Source organism: Lentinula edodes, assembly GCF_021015755.1.
Source record: "Lentinula edodes strain Le(Bin) 0899 ss11 chromosome Unknown C8R40scaffold_35, whole genome shotgun sequence".
NCBI classification, from domain to species: Eukaryota; Fungi; Basidiomycota; class Agaricomycetes; order Agaricales; family Omphalotaceae; genus Lentinula; species Lentinula edodes.
The window spans coordinates 30,670-50,248 of record NW_025764341.1 but is presented as its reverse complement, the minus strand read 5'-3'; the positions used below and the strand labels follow the sequence as shown (position 1 = coordinate 50,248).

The 19,579-nt window shown below is 45.7% G+C and overlaps 8 protein-coding genes across 8 annotated transcripts; 5 read left to right on the top strand and 3 right to left on the bottom strand.

Annotated features, from left to right (window-relative positions):
• Window positions 1-274: 274 nt before the first annotated feature.
• Window positions 275-1,287, bottom strand: C8R40DRAFT_1162415 (FRG1-like family-domain-containing protein; the record flags this gene model as incomplete). The annotated part of the gene is made up of 4 exons (XM_046230238.1): window positions 275-290; window positions 344-411; window positions 467-527; window positions 578-1,287. 4 exons carry the CDS (start codon window positions 1,285-1,287, stop codon window positions 275-277), a joined length of 855 nt encoding a protein of 284 aa, XP_046082799.1.
• Window positions 1,288-1,383: 96 nt separating this feature from the next.
• On the top strand, window positions 1,384-2,722 carry C8R40DRAFT_1174165 (uncharacterized protein; the record flags this gene model as incomplete). The annotated part of the gene is made up of 6 exons (XM_046232146.1): window positions 1,384-1,519; window positions 1,572-1,858; window positions 1,913-2,106; window positions 2,156-2,420; window positions 2,475-2,585; window positions 2,639-2,722. 6 exons carry the CDS (start codon window positions 1,384-1,386, stop codon window positions 2,720-2,722), a joined length of 1,077 nt encoding a protein of 358 aa, XP_046082798.1.
• On the bottom strand, window positions 2,565-4,275 carry C8R40DRAFT_1119929 (Endonuclease/exonuclease/phosphatase). The gene is made up of 8 exons (XM_046228739.1): window positions 3,903-4,275; window positions 3,793-3,852; window positions 3,662-3,743; window positions 3,450-3,610; window positions 3,275-3,389; window positions 3,000-3,218; window positions 2,907-2,944; window positions 2,565-2,854 (listed from the first exon to the last, which is right to left on the bottom strand). The coding sequence occupies exons 1-8, from the start codon at window positions 4,248-4,250 to the stop codon at window positions 2,780-2,782; spliced, it is 1,098 nt and encodes a 365-aa protein (XP_046082797.1). The 5' UTR covers window positions 4,251-4,275; the 3' UTR covers window positions 2,565-2,779.
• A 1,170-nt stretch (window positions 4,276-5,445) lies between these two features.
• Window positions 5,446-8,267, top strand: C8R40DRAFT_1205885 (MFS general substrate transporter; the record flags this gene model as incomplete). The annotated part of the gene is made up of 14 exons (XM_046233157.1): window positions 5,446-5,458; window positions 5,627-6,059; window positions 6,119-6,215; window positions 6,278-6,372; window positions 6,430-6,508; window positions 6,567-6,687; window positions 6,740-6,794; window positions 6,867-6,946; window positions 6,996-7,048; window positions 7,109-7,141; window positions 7,199-7,324; window positions 7,371-7,448; window positions 7,513-7,565; window positions 7,630-8,267. 14 exons carry the CDS (start codon window positions 5,446-5,448, stop codon window positions 8,045-8,047), a joined length of 1,734 nt encoding a protein of 577 aa, XP_046082796.1. The 3' UTR covers window positions 8,048-8,267.
• Window positions 8,268-9,157: 890 nt separating this feature from the next.
• On the top strand, window positions 9,158-10,834 carry C8R40DRAFT_1119915 (uncharacterized protein). The gene is made up of 7 exons (XM_046228738.1): window positions 9,158-9,371; window positions 9,425-9,526; window positions 9,584-9,761; window positions 9,825-9,978; window positions 10,035-10,165; window positions 10,217-10,410; window positions 10,462-10,834. Exons 1-7 carry the CDS (start codon window positions 9,348-9,350, stop codon window positions 10,633-10,635), a joined length of 957 nt encoding a protein of 318 aa, XP_046082795.1. The 5' UTR covers window positions 9,158-9,347; the 3' UTR covers window positions 10,636-10,834.
• Window positions 10,835-11,249: 415 nt separating this feature from the next.
• Window positions 11,250-12,412, top strand: C8R40DRAFT_1053696 (outer mitochondrial membrane transport complex protein-domain-containing protein; the record flags this gene model as incomplete). The annotated part of the gene is made up of 5 exons (XM_046224873.1): window positions 11,250-11,394; window positions 11,447-11,619; window positions 11,678-11,932; window positions 11,988-12,064; window positions 12,130-12,412. The coding sequence occupies 5 exons, from the start codon at window positions 11,250-11,252 to the stop codon at window positions 12,410-12,412; spliced, it is 933 nt and encodes a 310-aa protein (XP_046082794.1).
• A 41-nt stretch (window positions 12,413-12,453) lies between these two features.
• Window positions 12,454-14,871, bottom strand: C8R40DRAFT_1053738 (Gaa1-domain-containing protein; the record flags this gene model as incomplete). Its single annotated transcript, XM_046224882.1, has 11 exons — window positions 12,454-12,876; window positions 12,928-13,276; window positions 13,327-13,398; window positions 13,450-13,693; window positions 13,743-13,844; window positions 13,902-14,003; window positions 14,058-14,223; window positions 14,276-14,360; window positions 14,417-14,511; window positions 14,570-14,672; window positions 14,732-14,871. The coding sequence occupies 11 exons, from the start codon at window positions 14,869-14,871 to the stop codon at window positions 12,454-12,456; spliced, it is 1,881 nt and encodes a 626-aa protein (XP_046082793.1).
• Window positions 14,872-14,923: 52 nt separating this feature from the next.
• Window positions 14,924-19,564, top strand: C8R40DRAFT_1239478 (uncharacterized protein). The gene is made up of 24 exons (XM_046233486.1): window positions 14,924-15,404; window positions 15,465-15,556; window positions 15,612-15,650; window positions 15,706-15,774; window positions 15,828-15,955; window positions 16,003-16,087; window positions 16,137-16,232; window positions 16,285-16,352; window positions 16,416-16,745; window positions 16,797-16,913; window positions 16,961-17,044; window positions 17,107-17,139; window positions 17,195-17,350; window positions 17,398-17,485; window positions 17,537-17,725; window positions 17,784-17,883; window positions 17,932-18,039; window positions 18,090-18,232; window positions 18,293-18,350; window positions 18,404-18,486; window positions 18,535-18,791; window positions 18,846-18,938; window positions 19,001-19,208; window positions 19,260-19,564. Exons 1-24 carry the CDS (start codon window positions 15,020-15,022, stop codon window positions 19,485-19,487), a joined length of 3,237 nt encoding a protein of 1,078 aa, XP_046082792.1. The 5' UTR covers window positions 14,924-15,019; the 3' UTR covers window positions 19,488-19,564.
• The last annotated feature ends 15 nt before the right edge of the window (window positions 19,565-19,579 follow it).

The window sequence follows — 19,579 nt, the reverse complement described above, 5'->3', positions numbered from 1 at the left end:
TGAACGCAAGTTTACCTTGAAAGTCCCGAACTGAAAATCTGTATACTTCATCGCCTTTTGTAGATCCGCTAATCGCCATTGCGCTGGAAGGAACGGTCGTTGGTCAGGAATGAGGAAGACGGCTGCTTGCATTTTGGGGAGGATACTATCGTGAGCCAAGTAAGATTGCTGGAAGGTCGTTATTGAAATAAGAGTCGACAAAGGCTTAGGATGTAAATTTAGGGTGCATTCCAACTATATATCACATACAAAGCAAGCGGAATCACAGAACTTCTTAGCAGAAACGATCACTGTGAAAAAGGAGATTAGAATGGAACACGATATATGGACTTTGTGCGGTCACCTCTTTAGTTTAGCACGTCTATCGAGAAGTGCCTCCGCCAGTCTACCCTCTTTACGAGCGCGCTTTAGCTGCATGATAAGTTGTAAGCAGGCGAACTTTTGAGATAGAAAGTATCCTACTCACCTCTTTCTTGTCATGAGAAGAGACAACACTTCGTCCAGCACCCCACGCTTGATAGAGATGGCTGACCTTGAATCAGCCAGGTATTTAGATAATGTAACATAAAGCACTGACTTGGTAGCCGACTCGTCAATCTTAGGAGGACCAGCCATACCCTCTTTCTTCGTCTTTTCCTCTTCGTTCGCCTCTTTTTTGTACTTGCTCTGGATCTTAAGCCAAAACCTCTCCTTAAACCCTACTTCGTCACTATCCGCCCGGAGCTGTAGTGAACCACCTGCGACTTCGTCGATACCAAGATACTTTTCGTATGAGTTCATGAGCGCGGTCATTCCGTCAGGCATAATGACTGGTGTCCATTCTTCTTGGGGACCTCGAGCATCTCTATCGCAAGACACGATGCCTAGTGTGTTCGCAGACAGAAACTTGCCTTCTCCAGAACCAGACCGTATGTTGATCGTTGGTGAACCAGCGACTCGGGTTGTCACCCACACCTGTGAGATGTCGGTCGGTGTACGCTCAAGCAGAGACTGCGGTTCCGAGTCATCTTCCGACTTTTCCTTGTCAATGAAATGAAGCACAACACGATTTGTTGTAGAGCTGAAATTTAGAGATATTGGTGAAGGGTCAGAAGGATGGATTATGAATGTGGGACCCCGAATTTCATTGGGATTTTCCGGAAATACCCAAGTATCGGGGTCGACATTGTCTTCCTTTCGCCGTTTGTTGTCTGAGCTTCCTTCCTCGGCATCCTCTCTTCTCCTTTTCTTTTTCTGCTTATCGCCTTTGAATTTCAGCTTTGTTGACCGAATTTTGTCGTCGCCCATGGTGGTTATGTAAATTCGGAAAAGGCGCCGGCGTCAACTGGGAACTTCTTTTCTTTCCGCCCGTCCTGTTCCGTCTCTTTCTTTGTTAGTTGCAGTATGGCTCCAGTGCGACTTCGACACCCAAAAGGCGTGGCTACAATCCAAGCTCCGTTCGATGACAACAAATACACCGTACAAGATCTCCAGCAAGAGATCTACGCAGCGTCTCAAATTCTCCCTTCTCGGCAATCCCGTCAGTAATTTCTTGCCCAACTGTATACTGTCGTGTCAATCGAAATGCACAGTAAAAACCGGATATCCTCCTCGGAATCTCGACCTAACCAGACCGGAGCTGCCTGTATCCAGTCTTGGATTGAAGGGAGGTGACCAATTGATTGTTGGTGAAGAATCCGCTTCGAGGATCAATTCAACACCGTCGAGTTTTGAAACGAAAGTTGATCGCGCAACATCAATACCAACTCCTTCTTCTAAAGCGCCGCCGCAGGCATCATCTGCTCGACCAATATTCTCATCTACTACTTCAAATGGTCCTGTCCACGTATCGACCGATGGTGGTGTCCTGGTTCATCGTGTGTGTGTCATTCGCGTCGCAATTCAGGACATGTTGCGAGTCCTTCTGTTTTAGGTCGTCCCAGATGACAATTCTTGCTTATTTTCATCAGTGGCTCTGATATTCGAGCAGGACATGAACAAAGCTCCAAAAATGAGACAAAGTACACATACTCTCACACTTATCTTATTGGACTCGTTCTCATCTATTCAAGTCGTCGCAGATGGTATAAGGAAGGACCCAGAAACTTACAACGAAGCTATTCTAGGGTATTCGATCTCATGAATACTGTAGCAATAACTCAAAGTCATCTTATAGAATGCCTCCATCACGGTACATCGACACGATAACGAAATCCTCAGCCTGGGGCGGAGCGATCGAGCTTACCATCCTAGCTGCTCATTATCGGACGGAAATCTGCTCGGTAGACGTGGAGACTGGTCGAATAGATCAGTTTACACCAGGCCCCGATAGCGGTGGTATGCGTTGTATAGTCATTTATTCCGGAATTCATTACGATGCTGCAACGCTGGCACCGATGGTTGAGGCACCCTCCGAATGGCACCAAACTATCTTTCCTATTGTATACCTTCAGTCACATAGCGGTCTAGGGTCCATGCTCACGTTTGTTTTGTAGACTTCTCCGGATACTTCTGATAGCATTCTCGTCGCAGCAAAGAAACTCGCGGATACCCTTCGCTCGAAGAAAGCATACACCAATACTGCTACATTTGATTTGAAGTGTGAAGTACGTTTACTCATGATTATATGTCCTTAACAAGATTGTTCATAATACATTAGGTTTGTGGGCAAGGACTCAAAGGAGAGAAGGGCGCGCGAGCACATGCTGAGCAAACAGGGCATACACGTTTTGGCGAATATTAAACCAATGGAACGAACGGAAAACGTTCATCTTGTATCATTACAGTTTCGATGGTGATATTATAATGGTCCCTCTATCTCCATCGTCAATGGGCAATGATCGGACGCGCCGTAAATTTCACTACGAATCTCGCACTGCGAAACGAAGGATTAGAGCACTCCGATTCTGTGTGATAATGTGGCGTACCATTTTGACTCGATCTATCAATCGCTCGCTTAGCACGACTTATATTAAAATAGGTGAGCCGCAAGCTTCTACACAAAGGGATTATGATCTTACACATGTCTAATCGCCAACCTATACCCTTCTGTCTGCAGTTGAAGCGATACGAAAAATATGTGAAATGTTTGTCTTCTGGATGAAGCTTCCGCCATACATCCACAAATTTGGGCACATCTGCTTGGGATTCAGGTGGATTCAAGATGTTCCTGTACGCAGTTGTTTCTGCTTCGGTATATCCTGGCGTCTTGTTCCAGTTCCTCTTTGCATTGCAAAGATCTACGATTTCAGAAGCATGAGGAGGATTTTGAGATAGAACGCAGGGTCTTGCGTACCAATCTCAGTTGGCGCGACGTTTAAATCACCTGTCCAAATCACTGGCTTCACTTTGTCAAGGTCCCGAATGTACTTTGTGAAATGGAGATTCCATTCGTTCTTCTCGTTGAGATTCTAAGGACAGCGTTCGTATTTTCTGGATACTATCACAACCAAGAAGAGGAGGACGCGCACCTTCAGTTCAGTTCCTGCATTAGGAACGTACGTCCCTATCACATAGTGATTCTCAAACTCGAGCGTGATAATGCGACCTTTAACTGACGATGCGTCTGGATGTCCAGGAAGAGAGTAGTCTACAGATAGAGGCTGATGCTTTGACAGGATAGCGGTCCCAGCTAGCGGAATGAGTGAGCATTTCAACGTCTCGGAAAACGATTGATACACACAGTATCCCTTCTTCTCTGCTATCGACCAGTAACAGTGTGGAAATCTGTTCTTCAGTGCTAAATCCACAGGCTCGTTGTTGACCTGAGAACAATCTCACATCTTGATCGCCTTTCTATCGTTAACCGCGTACCTTCGTTTCAGTCAAGACGAGGATATCCGGATCCTCAGCTGCAACGTAGAAGCTGAACCCCTTGAATGTTAGTATCAGCGCGTCCACCTTTACACCTACCACCATCGTACCTTCTTCTGGCTCGCAGCTAGTCCACATACGTTGAAGGCAGCCAGTCGGAGAGTCCCTGTGTGGCGTTCAGGAAAGGATATATGCACTGGTAACACCTTGTTCGTTGGTTGCCCACTACTAGATACGACGTTTTCGCTGGTACTAGGTGAGACCTTCGCCTTCTTCTTTGACGACGAAGTTTTAGTGAAAGACGCGTCGGCTGTGTTATCTTCGTCTTCAGAATCTGAGATGGCCTTTCGCTTCGATGAGCTGGCGCGTTTTGGAGGCATATAAGAGAATACAGAAGGGTAAAGATTTCTTGGACGAGTGTAAAGTGGCAGAGTGAGTCGGAAAAAGAGCGCTAGCATGATGGGAAAAATTGAGGAATTGACCCGTGCTTATCTCCGAATACGCCGTCTCAGCGTATTGATTCAAATTGCTTTTCTCTATGTATATAGCCGACACAATCAGCTTTCGAGCTTTCCGCTGAGCCAGGAAGTACGTAGCTGATACGCCTAAACGATGTCACAAAAGGAAGTCAATCGTATCCTATGGTATTCTTGGCTATGCACCGTGTTTTTTTACTCTGTGAATTCTACGTACGCTGCTTATCGTTCTCCGCTATGACACAGTAACTTAAAGGTAGCCAAGGCTCCATCGCTCAATAAAGCTTGAAGACATTGCCAAGAAAGCTTATCATTTTTTCGTCTTTTCCTGCCCAAAAGGAATCTCATTTCTTCTTCGAGTTGACTCATACTGTTCCAATTGGAGCTCTCTCATGAATCCTGTAATCACAAATCCACCACTCTCGTCATAAATTTCCGCCGTTGGACTGCCCTTTAACGGAGCGCCTTGCTGTATCATTGAGCCCGTTATGTCAGGAAGTCTACTTCGGCAGTCAAGTATCTATATTATCTTGGATTTTCCGTAAGTCCAAACAACTATTTACAGCTACTATGTAACTTGCTCCAAGTAGCAGCGGCGATTGATTTCGAATGCATCGCTCAAATGGTGGTCTTGGCGGATTCTTCAGGTCTTGATGCTTGGCGATTCTCGGAGAATAAACTCAAAGGTTCAGATGCTCCTTCTTTTGCTCATATTTCGTTGGTTGGTGCTCAAAATTTTCAGGGTCGACTACGGATAAGGATTCGTCCGATTGGCCGCTTTTGACCCTATCGCTGGTCCCTCAAACTGCTACATATTTCCCTTCTGCTTCTCGGATCCGCTCCACCGAGTTAGTAGATGTGGGAGCAGTAGGAAGAAGCAGAAGGAATACCTGCTACTGTTTCCACCAGGCTCCAATACGATTCATAAGGAAGTGCAACATCCTTTACGGAACCAAAAGGTAACCCATTATCGTGTTATCCATTTATTGAAGACTTCGAAAAAACTTGGCGGTCTACTGTACAATGTAAGCATAATTTAACTGGTTTTTCCTTTCGTCGATTTATTAATTAATGAGGCAAGAGAGGTTACATTCAGCAAGGTATATAAATGGCCTGAAATGCAGTTTTATATCGAGACAGATCACTTTCAATCTAGTAAATCCTTTTCCTCGTCATCATGACTTCCCCCAGTTCTTCTTCCCCTAGCACGGAGTTCGACCACAACAAAGCCTCCACCACCACTTCTCCCTCGGAATCCATAGAAGATATACAGACCATCCATACAACAGCCTCTCGGAGTGTTCCGGAGCTCTCTGATGAGCCCAATGTCCAGAAAAAAGAATATCTACATACCTTAGAGGGAGAAACATCAAAAATCCAACTAACCGACCAAACCAATCTTCTACCCTTCCGGCAAATTATTATAGTCTACATTGCTCTCTCTTCTTGCGTCGTCGTTACCGCCCTCGACTCCGTCATCGTTGCAACCTCGCTTTCCACAATCGCCAATTCCTTCCGGGCGGGCTCCGTCATCTCCTGGGTTCCTTCCGCCTATCTCCTCACTTCAACCGCGTTCCAGCCGCTGTACGGTCGGTTTAGTGATATTTTTGGCCGCAAGAGCGCCATGTGTCTCGCAATGGGACTGTATATGCTCGGAAATTTAATCTCTGGTTTTACGAAAGGGAGTATTGTACAGGTTATTATTTGTCGGGGCGTGGCAGGAGCTGGGGGAGGAGGCATCGTGGGGATGATGCAGATCATCGTATCGGATATCATCACGTTAAGAGAAAGGTTGGTTCTCATCCAGCTCAGCTGAGCTTTATACATAGTGGCTAAAATTTTTCGTCTAGGGGAAAATATCATGGTATGATTGGAGCTGTTGTCGCCTTGGGTTACACCATCGGTCCAATCGTTGGTGGTCTCTTGGCCCAAAAAGTTAGCTGGCGGGTACGTGCCAGTGCTCTATTCCCCTTCATCTCATACCTCATATCAACGTCATTGATTTCTAGTGGTGTTTCTGGGTGACTCTTCCCCTATCTCTCGTATCCTCGGCCGTTGTGGTCCTCGTGTTACCTGTTAAGCCTGTAGCAGGTGATATTCGAAAGTGAGTTTTTGAACTTGAGTCGTTGGCGGTCGTTTATGCTCGTTCGTCTATCCGCAGAAAACTCCTCCTAATTGATTATGTTGGTTCCCTTCTCACACTCATTGGTTGCGCGCTTATCATGCTTCCTCTTATTTGGGTCTGTTCTATTCTTCAATCCTATTTGGTGCTCAAAACCTTATGATTTCATTGTACAGGGCGGTGTGACCTTCCCTTGGACTCATCCTGTCACTCTCAGCCTTCTCTCCGCCGGCGCACTCGTAGTATTGTTATTTTGTTTGTACGAGTGGAAATGCGCAAAACTTCCAATTGTTCCGAGTGAGTATGTCCATTGCTGATTAGCTCGCTCTAATCCGCGTCGAACAAATAGTGTATATATTCAAGCACAGCACAGTTTCCGGCGTGTATATTTGTATGTTCGCCAAGTAGGTTCCTCCCGTTTACTTATATATGCTTGATGATGTTCATCTCGATGTATTGTGTTTTTCTTTATGCAGTGGATTCGTATTCTTCTCATCTTTGTACTACATACCTCAGTTCTTCCAAGCGGGCTTAGGGTATTCGCCTATTCGCGCCGGTATGTCACCCATTTCCCAAATGCCGCAGGTCCTGAGGACTCTTATCAGGACTCTTCCTTATTCCGCTTCTCGTCGGTCAGACCGCGTTCTCTTGGGTTGCTGTAAGCATACGGCCTCAATCTCATTCTATGATATATACTGCGTGCTAATTGTAGACATAGGGCATGCTAGTCAGCCACACTGGTCGATATAGGGCAAGTTGTGACTTCGGGGGGACCATACACAGAGCTAATGCGAGAATTTTCTTTTAGACAATCGTTTACACCGGTTTCGCCTTTATTGCCATCTCATGCGGCTTCATCTCGACCATAACCCATCACACTTCAAAAGCGACGATGGTCGTTTTGATGTTGTTAGTGGGATGTGGAAGTGGATTGGTATGCTATGCCATGAAGTTTTGTTCCTATTTCTAATCTTTCACAGACTCTCGCGACGACTACGGTAGCTGTTCAGGCTAGCGTGGAGAGGAAGGACATGTCAGTCGTTACTGCCTTTAGAAATGTACGTTCAACAGTATCCATATTTTCCTTTCACAGGTTCACTTGGTGATCACGATCATATACAGTTCGTTCGTAGCCTCGGAGCTGCATTCTCGCTTTCGGTCGCCTCTTCCGTAGTGTAAGCAACTCTTATTACACCATTCGTTCAACCTTGAAGATCAATTCATTGTCACTACTTTCAGAAACAACTCCCTTCTGGCCTCTATGATTGAAATTTCCCTATCTCCCTCAACCATCACCACAATCCTCAATGATCCCTCCGTTCTCGCACGTGCCTCCTCGATTGGTTTGCCTGATGAACAGGCACTCCACGTTCTCGAGCACGGATACGAAGCTGGGTTCAAGACATTTTTCATTATTAACGCTTCGTTGGGAGTAATGGCAACGATTGTGAGCGCGACGATGGTTAAGCATAAGGAGTTGAGTCGGGATGATGACGAAAAGTTGAAGAATGAGGCAAAAGCGGGGTTGAAGAAACAGGAAGAGAATCAAGATACGGAGGCAGGCGTGCAGAGCTCGGACTTGGTGGTGAAACGAGACACTGAGATGGAGGTGTCGGATGTTCGAATGGTCAGCCGTGCTGAAAGCTCGAAGATGTAAAAGTGTCACAAGTTTTGACTGACAAAAGGGCCTAATAATGAGAGGGTCTCCAAGTGGGGGACCAAAACGTTCAGAAGAGCTCAATTTTCGAGGATCTTGATAGTATCTAAGTAGCACCGGCGAGTGGCAGGACCCACTACTAGTTAAGATATGAACAGTATAGTAAAATGCTAAGCAGTAAGTATGATGGTATAATTACAGAATACATTCTGTAACTTTAGTCTCGAGAATCTAGACTCAGGTGGCTCCTATTATGGTATGTAGATCGTCTTTGGCTGTTCTGGGCTACTTACTAGTGGCATTAAAAATGCGGCCAGTGCGAGGGGCACTAGTAATGCAAGTGGGTGCAACATTTCTATATGCTGCACTGGATGCAAAGTCACATTGCTTACAAGGTCATATTCTACTCCTGAATTGGACAATTTTTTGATGTGCAGGCACCTCTTGAGCTTGTTTTGTTTTACAGGTTCCACAGCAGCTTACCATCAAGTTGAGGAAGAGGATGGACCGAGTGACAAGGAGGATTGACGAGGGAACAATGTCGTATCGGGGAAGCTATTGATCTATTGCTCTATTACTATTACTCTACACTGTACTACGTACCTCTGCCTTGTTGACCTGGCAGTCGTCTACCTTCTCCTTGCGGGTTGAGCTCGCTGCCGCCAGTGCCTCGAAACCGGCTGTTCCGCTTTGGGACCACACCTTCGGTCGGGTGGCGCCATGTACATAGTATCTATCTATCCAGTATCTATCTATCTAGCATATCGATGCCCTGTACCCACTCGTGCGCGCCGCCTCGGTTTGGATTGCTTATCCATTTGTGCTACGTATCTTCGATTGTCGTGGCCGCCGAGTTCTCAATTTATGCCATGCACGCAGTGCGGTGACCCCTGGTGACCCACGATCTCAGAACCAGAGAATGGCCCGGGAGCTATGCGATAGGCTAGAAATAGTAAATACACATAGCTGTTCGCCGTAGCTCCCCGCGCCTTAGTACTACTACTACCTAGTCTTACTTACTTGCGGTTACATAATGAAGAGTTCGAAAAACAAACAAGCAAGGGCTATTCCCCGGGGGACAACTATGTAGTGAAAGCTCTCGCCGAATTCCCCATTGTGGCTGCTCACCGGCGCCTACGGCCACGTGGGGTGGCTTTTGATTTTCAACTTCCTCCTTTCGTCGCGAAACCCATCACCCTCTGTTCCTCCTCTAAGTGTATCTGAACGGTTCCCTTCAATCAGTAAGGACCCGCTTAACTGCCAGCTGGCCCATTCACGACTTTGTTAATGTTCTAACGAAATGCTTACGCACCGCGGCTTTTCGGTAAGGTACCCTTGTATTCTGTGCTTTGCCAAATATAAACATTTCCGGGGCAGGCGTGGATTGAGGTCGATGGGCAAGCAGTTCCAGAATATCTTGTTGCTGTGAATCCCAAGTTGAATCAAGTCTCTTGTTGGATACCAAGTGAAGAGTCCCAGGTCAGAAATTCACCTGCATACGCGTTGGACTGCCAGTCTTACTTAACGCGTCAGTAGGCGTTTTCTGTTCACTGGTCGGATGCTGGTGGAAAGGTCGACACGTGCTCGTTCATTACTCTCGATGGTGTCGTGGTCCCGGGAAGATTTTTACTCGGTAGTGGGACTACATCTAGGTCGGGTGTCCGTACTTCGAAGGACACGGAGGCACCCTTTGTGTTCAAAAAATCTCTGGGTGGTGTGTCTCTTCGCTTCGTTTCCCTTCATTTCTTCTTGGCTTACGAGACTCTACATACAAAAGATACCACGCCATCTACTGCGTCGAAATCTGAAGCTGGTATGGTTACCCTGAAGATCAAACGAGTTGACCGTGTATCCCCCCGACCTGCAAATGCATATCAAGACTTGACAAAAATTGCTCCAGCTCAACCAAACGTCGGTGATCTATGTGCGGGGTGTGTTCCTATCAAGCTGTTCTGTATGCAAAATATCCTGACAATGGCTTCTTGAGTTTTGGTGCTGAATGCAAATCTTATGAACAGTCCCCATTCACATGGGCCATCAAACCACACGATGCAAGTCAAATCAAGTCAAAGAAGATCCCAACCTATGTCTCCTTCGTGTTCAGATACAGATCTAAAGGCAAGCTTCACTTATTTTCCCCATGCAGTAAGTACTAAACCACCCGCTCAGAATTCCTACAATCCCAAGGAATTATGGAACCTCAGCAAGTCCCAGACACCCCCTCTCCTTCTATCACAAATCGCCTCCGAAGAGATCCAGTCCGTCGTATCGCTAGCGCTCCAGCTAGTGCTGCACCACCTACACCAAGCCCAACCCCCCCTTTGAGATTATCAAGTAAAGATAATCCAAAACCCTACATTGCGGTATGCTTTCAATATCGACTACCTTTTCTATTCACTAACACCAAGTCCCAGAGTCCTTATCCATTACGCCGCCCGACCGTCGATACACGGAGGACTGCCAGCTGGCGATCTACGACTGCTGCACCCGGTAGTGCATCTAGCCATGCGCTCGTGTATTTTGAATATTCACCAGACTCGGCTGTAACCAGGGACGGGTCGGATTTGGAATACCACGCCTCAGAGTAGTTTTCCTCAACGTCTCAGCGGAATGGATATCATGGACCTGAAAATTCATCATTATTCTTTTTACTTTATCTCTACTTTCGTACCGTCGCTTTCTTTGATGTGCTTGCTCTCTATTGTTTTGCTCCTTTTCTTTGCTACAATTGCTGTCTACCTGCTTTTCTCGCTGTTTTTCTAATTGTGTAGTCTTGCTATTGCTATAAATCGCTCTGATTCTAACTGGCTGCCCCCAGTAACATACGTAGTTTTCGACATTGTTTGTAGTGTGCTACAGTAGTACTCTAGTGAGAATAAACGTTGTTCAAAATTGATGATTTGCGTATGCAGTCAATCTGCTGACTTTCGGGCAGTCTGACTGAGAAGCCTCTAAGCAATGGTAGCGGTGGATAATACGATAGTGGCGTTCAGTAGAGGAAGAACTTTGGTCTACTTTGGTCACTGCTGTCGCATTGAGGCAGGTGGAAGATTCAAGAGATTGTAAAGCTTGAAAAAATTGCCGGAAATTTCTCAAGATCAACTCAACATTGGCACATCGTAAGAAGCGCTGAAGCGCGGCCTGCCGGTGAATGTTATTTCCTCCGGTTATTTCATTTTAGGGCATCTTTGCGTTTCTCTTCATGATTGAGCTTTACGTCTGGCCTGCACGATGGGGGCTTCCCTCTATTGATCCTGCTTCATTGTCTCTTATCATATATATGCAGCTGGTGCAGCCTTCTAAGTTCGTGCTTGTTGAAAGCGTAAACCCTGACCTTTCACCAACTGGTAGGTGAGTATGACCGGCTACTTCACAAGTGTTTGACCAAGCGAATAACAGGCCAGCTGCCGTTTCTGAAGGACGGGAATGAGATTATTGCACCCGCTTCCTCCATTATCTCCTACTTGGTCGATGATAAAAATGGTTTCGATACATTAGCACTGAAAGCCACATTCAATCCTGCGGATGCTGCATGGCTCGCGCACGCAGAATCAAATCTTGGAGATCTAGTGGTACGTTATGGCAGAGCCCTTAGATAGTCGAAAAACTGACAACAGTCACCTTTTATAGTTCCATATGTTGTATGCTCTGCACGCAAACTGGACCGAACTCACTCATGCGTCCATTGTGTACCGATTCCCAGTCCCACAGAGATATTATGTACCTCACCGACTCAGACAATCATACAAGAGGAGGCTAGAAGGTTCTGGTCTATGGAGTTTGCCAGGGATCGAGCAAGAAACAAAACATATTTCGAAGAATCGCGCACCGAATGAAAAGGTCAATCCTCGTGATAGGTTCTTGAAGGTTTTCGAGCGAGAAAAGGTATTGAATCATTTCCATCTTCATCTTATTTCTCTCAACTCATCAAATGGTTAAGGTCTTGGAGAAAGCTCGAACTACTCTTGATATATATACCCGTCTATTAGGCGAAGGGACTTTTTTCAACGGAGATCAGTACGTGCATGCCAATAACTTCAGTCTAATACCTTTCAGGCTGATGCTTTGTCTATTTTCTGCAGACCTTCGCATTTGGATGCTATCGTGGCTGCTCACATTCTCTTACTTTCCCGACCGCCTTTTCCCGACCCTTTACTGCAAGATTTGGTGAACACTTCGTACCCATCTTTAGTCGCGCACGCCAATCGTATGTACGCCCGAACACTATCTGCGAGTCTACGTACTCGGGATGCTGCACCGGACCATGAGTCGGATGTCTGGGAGACTCGTTTAAGATTCGCTTTCATAGGACTTACTTTGGGAGGAATATTTACATATCTCACTGCAGCAATCAGCAGCACCTAGTTGTTATGCATAATTGAAGATAGTCATTGGATACTGTCAAATTATATGACGCACACGAGCGCTGCCTGAAGAGTTAAAGGGAAGTATACAATACATAAAAATGGCAATAACCACACTCCTAGCACATCCCAATTCCAAATCATCTGTCTCGTCGTTTCTTCTAGTAACACCCACCCGAAGCCTAGCACAACATAAAATGAATAGTTCGCGATCCTGATAGCTTGATTCGACGAGGAAGAAGCGATAGATAGCGGAATTCCTAGAGCGACGGCCAAGCATGCAGCGAGAGAAAAATTCAACACTGTTATTATGGAGATCACTGTAGAACTGAGACACAGATTAAACGCTTTCAGGACCAGGACCAGGGCCCGGGATGGGGGATTGTTGTTCGAGTGACTTCGAAGCAGTGTTGGAACAACGAGCGGAAGCAAGTAAACAGCTAAACACAAGAAGAATGGGGCAGACTGCATCGGTTGAGCGGACTATTTTGTAGAAGTAGAGAATCCCGAGCTTACTGAAAGAGATTGATACCGCCTACTACTCACGAAGAAGAAAGTGGCAGCACCAAAAAGGTGTGTGCCGAGCATGACAGATACAACTTCAAGGACAGGGCGTCTTCTCCTAATCCAGATACTACGAGCAGGCCCTTCAGCTTGCGGTTTTTCCTGAAGTCGTTGAGTCCACGCCGCATCGACCCAGACTTGCAGACCCCCAAACATCATTGCAACGCTGATCAGGATTGCACTAGGAATATAGTTGCCAATTTTCACAAAACGATCGAAGCTTGTCAAAACATAGAAAAAGAAAGAGGCATGCAGTCTTTCGAGCAAGTTATTCGTCGTGCGCATCGTGGACTCGATAACACTGTTGAGATGTTAGAGTTAAGGACCAAGAAGATCATGACTTTCACTCACCGACCAAGTGAGTGGAAGCCGTGCGGTCCCGCGGAGGGGACTGCGAACATTGTGAAAGCGTCGATCCGGTATCTGAGCAAAAATAATGACTTTCGAGTAGTGGAATTAATCATAACGACCAACTGATGAAACAGGCCGTGAACACCACTTCCACGGCCGGAAGCTTGGTACCCTACGTGACGCCATAGATTTCGAGCTTGCGTTGCGTAAGTCTTGATCTCGGGGTGAGTCCGAATGCTTTCAGGGAGCCATCTAAGTTCGGGTTCGTCTTTGTGGTCATAAAGGACGACTGAGACCCCCGTTCGGCGAGAAATATGTTGAAACGAATTCAGGAGATCTTGGTTGGGTAGTCGACCATTTAGTCCCTCTGAGGATGGAAGTGAGCTCGACGGCCATCGATAGATGTAGTTGCTTACCGTGGAAAATCCCAAGGTGGGACAGGGAATGACCGGGGTAATCAATGTTAAGGGCAGTCCATATTACGCCAGAACTCAGGTCTAGTCGTTGTGCTCGTATGTCTATTCAATGCATGAGCTCAAATAGCATATTGAGGTCATAAATAGTGGGTTGCGTACTTGATTGAGTTACTCCGTGGTATTCACTCAACCACGCCTGCATTCCCTCCATATAACCGTCACTGATAATGAAGATGATATCTCTAGCCCATAAAGAGTATTCTAAAAGGAAATGATCGTAAAGTAGAGAAATACAATAGTTCAACATGTTCTTACGTTTCACATATCTCGACAGCGCGAGCACAGTGGCAACACCTCGCAAGTTCAAGGTCCCATCTCCTTCGTCCATTCGACTGATCCAAGAGGCGGATATAACTGTTGCCTCAGCTCCTGAAACCCGGGGTGATGACAAGATAGCGTAAGTATTCGTCCCGTTGATGTCCTGTATATGTTTGGTAAGCAACGAATGACAAAAGGTGCGCTTCATAGCCAACGTTGTGAAGACCAGTGAATTCGTAATTCTGGGTAGAGGCGGACAAGCCTATCTTAAGGAATTCGCGCATGATGTACTGAGAGCGTCTAGAAAATAGTAATGTCAGAGACGTGTCAATATGATGAGGCATGTTGGATCTCACTGCTCACTCGTAGCATTAGAGTCTCGAAGAGTTTCCAACTCTTCTAGGAAGTGGTCCGCATCATGCACCTCTTTCCAGTTCCAATAGGTGTTCACCTATGAAGCTCTTTCAATTCAATCATCATGTATACAACAACCTTTTCATCTTCCTCACTTGTCCTGGCTGTAACGCATTTTCATCGAAGTATACTCCCCGATCAAGCCGGGTTGAAGGAATTGAGAGCATCCAGACATAACCTGCAATGAAGAGAGCCAGCCTGAGCAGTAGTGAGGGAACTGTGGATCAGGGAAAAGTGTCGACGAAAACCAGACATACTTCAAGATCGTTATTCTGCGAGCTATAAGAGAAAACAAAGCTCTTCTTCTGTTTATTCGGGCAAGATTTGGATTACCCTTTGGCCTGAAGAAGGACAAACCCCGCAGAAAAACCTGCAAGCGGAAAGTTGGGCCATCCATGGTGGTAAATTGTTAAAGAGATGATGCAAGTCACTTGATCGCGAGTCCGCGACCCTAGTACCAGTACCAAGCTTACTGAGCTACGACGACGCACGGTCCTCATTTCATTCTTGTTAACGTACTCCCATCTTCGTCTTCATTTCATGTAATGGTGAGGCGGACTAGACAAGCTTCTCCTTCCTCCAAAGGGCTCCAGGCCGGGCAAGTCCTCCGACGAGATGTTCTAAATGCATGGGGTTGGGTTGGTTCAGAAATTACCGATTCCTCATCAATAACACGCGACCATTTACTTGCCACTTGCGGGTTCTCGAGACGTAGCAATCATCCTTTCTGTCGGAATCAACACAAGTCGAAATCGCGTAGTGCACAGTCTTCAAACCCTGCTAGTCCTCAAGCCGTAAACGATATCATACCAGAAGATGTGATCGTAATATCTGACGGGGAAGACGAGGGACGTAAATGTAGCAAAAAGGCTTGCAAAGGCAACCCAAACTGTTTGAACTATCTAGGACAAGAGAAATGGGAAACTGAAGGTGCGATTGGGCTTTTGACACCTTCGAAGTTCGATCCATATTCTAAACCTCCACCCGCAGAATCAACAATTAAAAACTTTCTGCCCCTCTCAAAACTCGGAGAAAATCCTTTGCTACTCTCCAGAGATCCAGATTTGCCCGTTGGTTTGAAGGTACGGACATTGAGACCAAAGTGACTATATGTGACGTTCGCTGAGTAACATATAGAACCTAGGCGCCACTTGTTACGCCAATGCTTCCCTTCAAGTAAGAAATATGCATATACTCTGGAGAGCCTGCTCATCGTACTCAACGATCATAGTTCCTGTTCCGACAATCGCATCTCTTGGCTGGTGTCTACAATTGCCAGATTCCTGAGTCAAAGATTATGGTATTATATTCTTTCGTCGTTGCTTCAATTTTTTTAGTCTGACTTTTCTACAGGACTCACCAATTTTTCACCTTCAAGTCACCTTCGCAGCGCTGCAGGAAAGTATACAAAGTGTTTTCAACCCCTCTAAGCTAGTGGAGAGCTTGCAATTACGCACCGCCGAACAGCAGGACGCGCAAGAGTAAACAAATTCTTCCATTTTCCTCCCTTGCTTATTGAACCTCGTAGATTTTCCAAATTGTTCATGACCCATCTGGATGCTGAGTTCAAGAAACAACCGGACCAATCGCTGCAAACTCTGGTGAATTCCCAGGTGTGTGGGCTTACGGTAAAACTGAAGTCGTGTTCACACGTTCCACAAGTTCGAAGGCGAACAAGTATATGGTACAATGTGTGACAATTGCAAATATCGCTCCGAACGACGTTCCAACTTTTGGGAAATCGAAGTCAATTTCCAGGTCTGGTCTGTCTCGTTCTCATTTTAGCAATTGCTTGCTAACAAGTTACCAGAACAACTCCAAGTTAGAAGACTGCATTGGAGCTCTCCTTGAGCCTGAAACATTGACAGGAGATAACAAGTGCGTACATATCATCACGATAACGACATTCTTGATATAGCAATTTGCACCATTTGCCACCAGATATTTTTGTGTACAGTGTGACGGACTCCAGAATGCTACTCGGTACACCAGACTCCAGAGGCTCCCTCCTGTGCTTCATATATCCTTGCTTCGTTTCGTTTATGATCTGAAAACAATGGAACGTAAAAAGTCCAAGAGCTCAATCGTGTTTCCCAAGGTTTTGAACCTGACACCATTCGTTTCTTCTGTTACTGGAAGCAATACATCTTCTGTTACTGGAAGCAATACAACGCCTTCTTCAGGCAATGTATACGAGCTTCGCGGAATTCTACTGCACAAGGGTCCAAGCGCCTACCATGGTCATTATGAGGCTCAGGTGTTTGACACTAGGTGACTTCTCTACTTTGATCGACTGCGAAATATCCTCATAACTTCTTCAAGGGCTAATGCTTGGTTTCTGTTCAATGACGAGGAAGTGACGCGTATTGAGGATCAGTTGGGTGACAAGCGCCCCACCAAGAAGGAAAGGAATAAAGACGATGAACAAGACGAAGAAAAGTAAGCAATATTTTATGTTTGCTGATCAGGAGCTAAAGAACTTCAAGGCCGACAGGTTCAAAGAGGAAGAAGAATGCGAATGGTCCGCGGAAGCGACAACGAGTTGACGATAGTGAGGACGAAGCAGCCGCGTGAGTTTCCTTAAACGGGGAAATTTTGGTGTGGCATTGTCGACTTATTTGAACTTTTCAAGGTCCCCGCATTCCAGTCAGAATGGAAGCCCAAGGTGAAGTCAATGTGGCTTGCATCACTGCTGTCTGCTTTGCTCATGCCTTCAATAGTGACATTCACTCCAAGGATGCATACCAACTGATCTACGCTCTACGGCAATCTGATTCCTCTATAAATCCGGAAGTCACTGCCCCTCCTCGCGCTATGAATGTTGTCAACGAGCTTAACGCTTCTCATGACAGGGAATGTGAAAAATATACGGAAAGGTGAATTGAACCAATCTATCATTCTTCTCGTTTAATTTATCTATCAGGGAAATATCAACCCACCTGGCCTTGAATTCTCGTAGAGCGCAGGTCTTGAACATCTGCAATGGCTGGTCTGTGGCTTCTGATGACGATGTACGTGAATGTTCTAAACATCTACATGCTGTTTCTTATCATCTCTTACAGGATTGTGTCATAGTAAGCAGACGGGCCTTGCAAGAATGGCTATCCGTGCATTCAGTGGCAGGACTCTTTCCCAATGAGGAGAACCCCGATTCAGCCTTGTCACCTATTCAAATAGATATTGGAGACATCCTGTGTAAACATGATCTTCTTGATCATCGCCATGCGGACAAGATGAAGCGCATTTCTCGGGTGCGAAACTCATGGAAGTTCTATGCAATGTTCACTCACGTACCATCAAATAATTTAGGAAGCCTATACAAAGATCATGAAAGATACAAATTGTGTGTTCGAACCCACACTCTCATTGGACGACATTTGTTCTGTTTGTGTTAATGATGCTTTCAAAGGTCTGCAATATCACCTCTTTTGTTGCTCCTTCTCATGTTCTGCTCTAGAGCGCATGTATCAAATAGAGCATCCTCTGCTTGTGGCTCAGTTCAACGAGAAAGTCAACTTCGGAAATGAACGTTCTGGATACTGGATATCAAAGGCCTGGCTCAGAGGTTCAGTATTATTCTATCTGACTGTCAAACATGTTGAACAGCCATGTTAGATTGGGTCCTTCAAAAACCGAAAATGCATGTTGCTTCTGCAAACGATCCACCACCAGATTCTCCAGATTTTTCTGATGATGTTCGGTGTGAGCATGGTGGTCTGTCCCACAGAACTACTGCAAGGCGGCGTATCTCGATCGAGGTTAGTTGACTGGTTTCCTGTGTTCAAGGTTTGATTTAAGGCCTATGTTAATTTTCTCAGGCTTGCCGGATTCTGATTTCATTGTTTCCGGAATGGAAACCAAGCCCTGTAGACGATGGTTCTCACTCTAGTTTGGTCATTTTGCAATATACATTCTGATCAATCTCGTAGAACCTTGTTCGGTTTGCCAAGTCCTTGCCTCCGAACGCAAAGCTAATAATTTTGAGTATCGCAAGCAAGCTGAAATTGAGAAGGTACGCTGCTATCGGCTTTTCTGAAATACACATTTAAGACTATGTCAGGCAAAATTGAGGCATATGCTCGAATACGCATCCGACAAAGATCTGTTTCTTGAAAATGTTTCTTGCGCTTTGATTCCTTTAGACTTTTTGCGTAGTTGGAGAAGATGGATCAACAAGCCATTGGAGGTCACCAGACCGAACAATCTAGATAACAGCGTGTTCTTATGCGAACATAAAATGTTAAATCTGGATTTTCCAGATATCGAATCAACCGCTGCAATCATCAAACGGACCGAATGGGACCAGTTAGAAACGTTGTGAGTTCAGACCAGAGTACTTAGCAGTCCATCATACTCAAAGTTTTCGTGTAGCTATAACGCTTGTCCGTTAATTGCCTTGAGCCCGTCGGAAGAAATTGAACTTCGCTTTAATCTTCCTGTCTGCTCGGACTGCCGCCACGAGAGGTACGTGTTGTTCAAGAGGTGCCGATATCTAATATTCAGCTCACTTTTGGTTTTCAAACCAGATTATTAGTTTGGGAGGTAGCAGAGATAACTGTACGATTACATGGAAAGCGCTCGTCCAAGGACAGTGGAGAATCTTTACACATGCGGAAGACTTATGGCACGAATTCTGCTCGCCAATCTAAACGTCTTCGACAAAGGCGCGAATACGGAGAGAAAAGGAGCATTCCTATAACCAAGCTCATGTCAGTCAAAGATGTGAAAATTCTTGTGAGTGGGAGCCGTGTTACATGAGTGAGAAATCTAACGACTGCCTTTCAGCTTCATGAAGAATTCGGAATTCCGACTATTTTCCAGCGACTCATACTACACGGTCAAGAGCTGCTTGATAATGAGGCCACCGTAGAAAGTCTTCATGTTCTTGTCAGCGACACCTTGGAACTATATGAAGAAAGCGAATCGTTAGAGATTTCAGATTCATACGACGATGTTGTTTCGAAGCAGGAAGGGCAAGGCTTTGGAGGAACTTTACTTGGGGTTCTTGACTAGTTACTAGTTTATACAAGCAATGAATGTACTTCGTATCGAAAGCAGCGGTCTCTATACTGAGAATCACATATATAAATCGATTGCAATGAGTG